Consider the following 8,393-nt stretch of genomic DNA (forward strand, 5'->3'; position numbering starts at 1 on the left):
ACTTACAGCGCCAGGCTCCGGGAGACGAAGAGAATCCTGGATAAACTGGTAATAGCTAGCTCCCTCTATCACCAACTCCGTCGCCGGCACGCCAGTCCTCGAGTGGACCCTCCACGACTCGCCTATCGAGCGAGTAGACAGCATGGTCGCTGGCGGAGGCCTAGGCACCGAAAAAGCCCCGACCGTCTGCATACGTACCCGCTCTCCCAGGTACCAGACAGGGTCCCGGCGGCCAACGAACAAGACCCGCATCTGGCTCAGGGCATAACTATCCCTGGCCGAAGCGTGAGTACCCCTAAAAGAGAGCCATGGGGTCCAAACCACCTGTTTTTGTACAAAGACGGTCAGATCTCGCACATAGAAAATAAAAAGAGTGACGAAATACAAGATAGAGGATAAGATTCTGCACATGCTCAGGGTTCCCGTCCCGAATGAGATCCCACACGGTATCGGGCGGTGGACGCACTGTCAGCTTCTTCTTCCAACCCCAACGACGACCGGCAGGGTACTCCAAAGGCCTCTGCCCCTTTCGGGGAGCCAGCCAAGGTAAGTGCTCAAAGGCCCACAGCTGCAAAAAAAGAAAAGACAATAAAACATCAAGAAAAGAGGCCCGGTAAAAGCGAGAAAACAAAAGAAAGTCTAGGCACATACCTCGATCAAACGCGGCACTCCCGCTAATGTAATCACAAAGTGACGTCTACTCGGGTCCGAGTCGCGCACCGACAAACTCATCTGGCCGACAAGCGTCGCATAGCCCAAATCACCCCAGCGATAGTCACCTAGTGTAGACACGTCCTCCACCATGCCTATCCACCTCGGGTCAAAGGTGTCAGTCGGACCCGATAGAAAAGTGGAAGTAATAAAATGGAGGTAGAACAGCCGAGCCTGTCTCGAAGGCGACTCCTCTACCCCATTCTCTAAGGCCCACATCAGGTCAGCGAAAGGTATCCCACGGGGATGGTACGAAGGTAATCTCCAACCCATCCACGAGCCCAGGAGCCTGGTACCCTCAGCAACAGTCGGCGATGGGCCATCCGACCTCAGACGAACGGGGTTCCCTGTAAAGGTCAAGCCCGTCAAAGTCGTGTAGTCCTCAGGAGTGATCGTCATCTCGCCCCAAGGAAAATGGAAGGTGTTGGTGGTATCCCACCACCACCTCATGAACGACCGCAAAAAGGACAGGGAGATGTTAAGCCACAGTATCTCCCAGAAGGTCTCAACCACCGGAAACAGTGAGCTCGCCCTCACCAAGGCCTGGGCGTCCGAGCTCAAGAAGCTAAAAACGGTCTCACTCGTCGCTGCGCCATAGCCGCGAACCGTAGTCTCTCTCCTCGCGTGAAGGCGGGAAGTCACGTGGTGCTCTAGGTCGTAGTGTAGATCACGACCGTCGTAGAGCTCAGGGCCCACCCATAGGGGACCCGCGCCAGTAGACTGACGCGTCATGCCACGCTCCTCGTGGCCACCAGGAGGAGGTGACGACTCGTCAGGCATGCTGATCAATAATACAATAAGGCATTATACCTTTAACAAAACTGGCACTCACACCAATCACTAAGGGAGTGCATTCCGCTCATAAAATGGAGTCATACAATTTTTGTTCCCTAAGACATGATACTAAGTTCATATCGAGCAAAAAATTCCTTAAGTGAAATTTTTTAATTAACTCCTACAAAATGAAAATTCTTCCATAATTTGTCATTCATGAATTATGAGGAACACAAGCAATATACCAAGAACACCTACATTGTAAGAAAATACTAGAGTTGTAGGTATACTTGGGGCCTAGCATGAAAATGCCCAAATTCAACAAAAATCAACATACTTGCAAAAATTAACATGCACAAACTAATTAACATGTTATGTGGAACATTTCCAACTATCTAATTGAAGGAAAGGGGCACAAAATCAAAAACCCCCAAATCAATTTCATGCATAAAAATACTTGACAAAAATATTGAAATTGACAAAAAAGCTCAAAATTACCGAAGATTACTTACATTGGGAAGATTAGGAAGTGATTTGGAGTAGAATTCGTAAAGAAAAGTGAAGAAACGAGCAAGAAATCAGTTGAAAGAGATGAGGAGCTTGAGCGGAAATGGTGGAAATGGGAAAGGAAGGAGACGGTCCGCGAATTTAAAGACCCGTCTCCCCTTCGCATTTTCAACGCCCAGCTCTGGGCGTTAGAAATTCTCGCGCCCAGAGCTGGGCGCTGAAAATGCCTCCCAGACAGCGAATATTCGCTGTCGGGCACGCGTACTCCCCTATTTTGTGTAAATTATCTGTTATCTTGATATTTCTTTCCCAAGAATGGTATTTTGCGATATCGTTAAAAATATACACAGTGTGGACCCACTCATAGGACACACCTGATCAGGAAATATTACGACCCACCAACAGGTTGTAATCACAAAAGCCCTTCTACATAGGCAAAATAAGAAATTCAAAATGGGCTCGCCCACCCTCAGCGGGCGGGGTCTGCGTCACTAGCCGCGCAGGTCCTCAGTTTTCGAAAAAATAAAGTCTTCAAATTTAAAATAGGCTCGCCATCTTCAGCCGGCGGGGTCTACGTCACAAACCACGTAGGTCCTTATTTTCAAAAAGCACAAACAAATTTCAAAATAGATTCGTCCACTTCTATCGGACGGGGTGTCCACCCTTAGCGGACAGGTTCGCCATCTTTAGCCGGCGGGGTCTACGTCACAAGCCGCGTAGGTCCTTATTTTCAAAAAAAAAGCAAACATACTTCAAAACAGATTCGTTCACTTCTATCGGACGGGGTGTCCACCCTTAGCGGACAGGCTCGCCATCTTTAGCCGGCGGGGTCTGCATCACTAACTGTGCAGGTCCTTAGTCGCTGCAGGGACAACTTTTTCTGGTTTTCCCTTTTCCAGAAATTAAAAGGATTGGTTTTTCATTTTTTCCAAAAAAAGAGCGATGTGCTGGATTTTCCTTCGTTTTACGTCCCATAAAAACAAGGGGGTTTTTCTCGTTTAGCTAGCCCTGAAAATGAGAATCTTTAAAAACATTTTTACCTCGTAATTGGGCTTGGCCAGGCCCAATTACACTTTATAGCTTTGATTTCGAAAATATCTGTAGCTACTCCCAATGACAAAGTGAGGGAGTTTCTACGCCCCTTTAGATCCTTCCAATGACAAAGTGAGGAAGTTTCTATACTATCAGTTGACAAATCCCAATGACACGTGAGGGATATGTCGACACTTCAAGTGATGACCCTTAAGTCAAATGTTATCACTCGGGGGCTCGTGAGACCCTCGCAAAACAGGTCACATACACCATGGCTTGTGTGACGCACTCCGTCTAATACTTTACCATCGTCTTATTCCAAGACTCAGTCAAAGTGGGGGCTAACTGTAGACACCTACTTTTGTCCCCATTCCCGAAAGGGAAGGTTCGATGATGAAAGCATAAATCTCCACTTGACAACGCATCTCCTATAAAATAAAAGAATCTCAATTCCCCTTTTCATTTCACCCGAAACCTGATATTTATAGAAAACTGCTATTTATGGAAATCTGCTAAAAATAGTAACTGCCATAAAAGGTAGCTTCTAAAAGTGGCAAATCATAAAGGATAGAAACCTGTCAGAATTAGGTGTTGCATTCCAACATAAATCCTAAATGAGATAACTGCGAGAATCCTATTCCTAATATGATTCGGAAATAAGAGTTACGTATTAATTAAAATCCTAACGAGCCTAGAGTTCGTAACGGGCCCAGACGCATTCCGTCATGAAATTGATACGCACTAAAAGACTCTATTAAGTCTCAAACACTACGGATTTCAGGAATCCGAATCTGACTAAGAAAACAGCCCAGACCCCATTTTCAACGCCTGGCTCTGGGCGCCGAAATCTTCGGCGCCCAGGCCTGAGCGCTGAAAATACTTGGGTACGTGTTTTTTCCTAATTCTTTGTGGATTAGAACTCTGCAATTCTATCTTTCCACGAACTCTTCCCTATAAATACAGTCCCAAATTCGACGTGAAAAGAACACACACACAACACACAATTATATTCTGAGTACTGACTCCAACCCTTAGCCTAAGCCTCACGCTGCAAAACTGTTCACGCGTTCTGTCGCAATCGATCCATAAATCGAACAGAACGTATCCTGTCCCATAATTGAGATTCGTTAAATAAAAAGGAGAAATAGCAAAGTCAAAGTGGTTAGTTTTCTGAGAACCGTGACGCACCTCTCAAGGGTGTGTCGTAATGTGTCCCTTCTCGATGATTTAATTGCTTTCCTCGCCCTTTTTATGAACTGTTAAACTAACTAAATCTGATTGTTCTATCACGTCTAACAAATATAATATTTTTGGGAAATTGGATTATCATGCTAGGTCCCTTAATTCTATTTAAATCAGATAAACACGATCGATCTAGTATTATATGTTGCATATGGCTAAAATCAATTCAGATTAGTTTAATAGTTAACGCATGTCCCTTCAATTATTTATGCTGAGCTAGTAAGGATATCCTGCCTCTGGAGTTATCGACGAGCGAAGTACTCCTCTCGGTAGTTACAGTCCCCCGAACCCTCAATCTCTACCTTGCGGGTGTATGTTGAGAGATCCCCACACCAGGGATCACAAGGGAACCTACGGTCGTCGTGGTCAAACATAATTGCACTCCCTTTATGTCACGATAACCGGGTTTTGTCAGATTTTCTCATTGTCGTTAAAAACTGAATGGCGACTCCTATATTACTAGTCAATTGGGTGTAAACTCACAGGAAATCCAATTACACTTGATTGAATAAAAAGAATCGTCACACCCACGAGGGACGAGGTCACGCATTAGCCTCGTGCTTTTTCGACCCCCTCACAGTGACATTGTTTCGTTGCCGGTGGCATGATGTGCATGACACTGAGAATGGGATGAAGATCGATAAATATGGTACAGTGAGCATCAATTGTCGTCGCCTATTGAAAACAGAGAACCCTTTGTGTTAGCTAGTCAAGCATCACAAGCCTTTTATGTTGTTGACAATGCTAATAAGGGTTGGCATGTAGCTGAGAAAACACAACCTAGGGACTTCACTCAAACAATACCAAAGTGCAATGATGATACCAATGAGACAGACAACGAAAATGAGGCGTTTCAGTTATATGAGTCCGAACGATTTCTGCCAGAGTGGCTTCCACATGTTTCCTTTGAGAAAGGTGGTAAGATCTGTAATGCAATTGGAGAAGGTGAGCCCAAAACTGTTGATAAAAGTGAGATAAAAAGGAGCGAAAACAAAAAACAAGTGGAAGTTCCAAGAGAAGTAGAACCTAAAACGATCAAGTGTCATTTGTAAATAAGTAATATAAGTATACACCTTTTGTTTGTATTAAATTCTTTCAATATACATATTATTAACTTTTCTTTTGGTAATATTGCAGAATAATATGTCCCCTTTTGCAAAAATAAAGGAAATACTTGGTAGGAGTCGCATGAATTGTAGAGCTAAAGAAACTAATCAACAAGCCCAGGATATTCTGTTTGAAGACGACTTGGGCAGTCTCTTACAAGGTCAGATTATGTGATTTATTTCTTGTTATATCAGATTTTGTGATTTATTCTTGTTTTATTTGGATAAGCCAGTTTCTAATTAATTTCTGTGGTTATCAAATAGGTCAGGTAGAAAATACTAACACTATTGGAGCTAGCTCTTCTTCAAGTGCTCCGGTAAAGACGAAGAATCTCAATCTAGTACCTCGAGGAAGAAACAAGTGCAAGAAGGTTGCACATCTTTCAACAGGGAAGAAACTTCGGGTAGCGTTTTATGAAGGTCGAGTAGTGGGTGATGATGGAAATGAATTCACAAGGTATATTGGAAAAATTGTTCGTAACCCCAATTTGTGTCCCGTGAGAGTTCACAAATGGGAAGATTTGGACTCAGATAATGTAGAACATATGTGGGCTGTTTTACAGGTATGGACATTTGCTGCTGTTTTTTTTTTTTTTACTGAAACACTGGATATTTGCTACCATCATCCTTCCGTATGTTCTGCCTGAATTCATTGATCATGTACATGTGCACATTAATTCTTTTTTCTTGATTATAAGCATCACTGGATAATACAGAGTGAAGTGAACATTAATTCTTTTTTCTTGATTATAAGCATCACTGGATAAACTATGTATTACTTTCGGCCAAAAAGAGGGAAATGAAGCAGTCATTCTGTCAAGAGTAATGATAGATACCGCGCTAATACTATTAGGTCTAGTGCTCTAGTAGTTAAAGCCCTGAAGTGCCTCATCAAAACACAACTAAAACATTTTATCTGAGGTTTGCTCTCAAATCTAAGGTGTTTAGTTCCGTAGGTGGGTTTTGAAACTGTGAAACCCTATTGGATATTACAACTAACTTGGTTTTTAATTCTTAAAGGAAATGATCAAGAAGACAATTCAAGAAAATCCAGAGATGGAGGTATTTGATGTCATAGAAGAATGTTTTGGGAGGCGAAATAAAGGATATGTGGCTGGGTATGGTGGTTCTGTCAAGCCTAAGGATCTAAGAGGACCTCTACCAAACCGATTTGACCTTGAAATGAAGTTAAAACAAGCTGGAAAAGTTAATGAAGTGTTACTGGGAAGAATAGAACATGTGGAAGCAGAAAATAGAACCTTTGCTACTCGTTTAAATGAAGTTGAGGCAAAATTTCAGGTAAAACTTCAGGGCATTCTAGATGCTTTTAGTGATTAGTAAGGTACGTAAATACTATAAATCTCCCTCTTTAAATCAAGTCACTTTTTTTTATGATGGATAAAACACATGATGTACAGGTATTGGGAAAACTTCAGGCCATTCTAGATGCGTTTCAGGCCATAAGTTTAAATGATTATTACAAAGTATTTGCTTTATTCAAGGGAGATTTGGTGCAATATTGGCGTTTTACTTTGTTTGAGATCTAAATTTGTTTACTTGAGATGATAAGATGTTGTCGCAGCACTAAAAAGTGTGTGTGTGTGTAGCAGATTGGTAGATAAAATTGACAAAATTAGGCCTAGTTACTTATCAAACTATTGTAGTATGATCCGAATACATTGAGTTCAAATATGTGGTCGATCGAATATGAGCAGCAGGGATCTAGCAATTAGTTCATGGGAATGAAAAGTTATTAATATTTACTTAGTTGTTCTGAATTCAATTGGTGAAGAACAATTGCATTTTTTCTTACAATATAATGTTGCAGACAAGAATAAGAAGAGTTGGTGCTGCGGTTGTTACTTGATGTTTGACAAAATCAGTATCCTCTTAATCTTACAATTGATCAAGTAGTGATGAATTGATGATATCATAAGTGATAAATCTGGAAAATGACTGGCTAGGTGGTTCAGCTGACCTGCTTAGTATCAATGGAGTTGACACCTCTCTGAGTTACATTTGTAGACGTGAGTACACCTTAGAGTGTAATTGGAAGGTCCGAGCTTGCAGTTACATACCATAAAACTCTCTACATTTTTTTTAATCAAATTTTGTCTTGGTTTGAAACACATAACTTGTTTCGCTTTCTGCTGAATGCAAAGGATAGATCTTTTACAGATCAACTACATTTTGCATTAATTGACTTGGTCGACTAATGTTGGGTTCTGTTTGTCTACATCAGGTATTTTGTGACAATTATTTGGATGGTGGATATCATTTCTACTGGCTTCCTTGCTGACTGCTCTCAAGTTAAGTTGGTGTTGCTGATATGCTTCCTTGCTGACTGCTCTGCTAATTAAATTGCCTCATTTCTACTGACCGACTCTTCTCTGTTGTAGACAAGTCAGTTTGAATTTTTATATAATTAGTCATCAGATAAATTGGAACTTTTATATAATTAGGCATCAGACAATTGGTTGTGGTGGTTTTAATCATGGGCCACTGCTGTTGATTTGGATTTTTTGTATTGAACTGGGGTTGTGTTGTTTTCATTGATTTGTATGCAATGATGATGGTATTACTATAATGTATAAATCATTTATATTTCTTTGGGATATGTAGCAGGTGAATGCAAACAAGCAGATTCAAGAATCAATATCATTGTCTTTTGCGACGGGGTTAGTCTGTCATAGCTGCTAGTTGGCTTTTGCGATGGGAGGTTAGCCCGTCGTGTTTTGCCTTTTGCGACGGGATTTTCTCCTGTCATAATAGGTTTTTTCCGACATGAATTTTTCCCGTCACAATAAGCTTTTGCGACGGGGTCATGACGGGATAGTCAATTACGACGGCCCCCTTTCATGACGGGCTTGTGACGGGTAATCCCGTCATAATAGGTCTTTTATGACAGGTCAACGACGGGATTTCCCGTCATAAATCGATCATTTTCTTGTAGTGTTGTACTATCATTTTTTGTGCCATCTTTTAATTTTAATTGATCCAATTTTTTCAACTCATTAAATA

At 41.7% G+C, this 8,393-nt stretch overlaps 1 protein-coding gene across 4 annotated transcripts in view; it reads left to right on the forward strand.

The window, feature by feature from the left end:
- LOC110779704 (uncharacterized) overlaps window positions 1–7,989 on the forward strand; it is a 33,320-nt gene extending 25,331 nt beyond the window's left edge. For 2 of the 4 annotated variants that reach the window (XM_056836832.1, XM_056836837.1), the window contains 4 exons: window positions 5,404–5,533; window positions 5,637–5,935; window positions 6,393–6,671; window positions 7,615–7,989. In XM_056836832.1, coding sequence (XP_056692810.1) covers window positions 5,404–5,533; window positions 5,637–5,935; window positions 6,393–6,671; window positions 7,615–7,671 — 765 coding nt within the window. In that variant the 3' untranslated portion in view covers window positions 7,672–7,989. Of the gene's footprint in view, window positions 1–4,980; window positions 5,212–5,403; window positions 5,534–5,636; window positions 5,936–6,392; window positions 6,715–7,614 lie in introns of those variants that run through there. The other 2 variants (XM_021984184.2, XM_056836835.1) reach the window with 2 other exon arrangements.
- The last annotated feature ends 404 nt before the right edge of the window (window positions 7,990–8,393 follow it).

Source organism: Spinacia oleracea, chromosome 1 (assembly GCF_020520425.1).
Source record: "Spinacia oleracea cultivar Varoflay chromosome 1, BTI_SOV_V1, whole genome shotgun sequence".
NCBI lineage: Eukaryota > Viridiplantae > Streptophyta > Magnoliopsida > Caryophyllales > Amaranthaceae > Spinacia > Spinacia oleracea.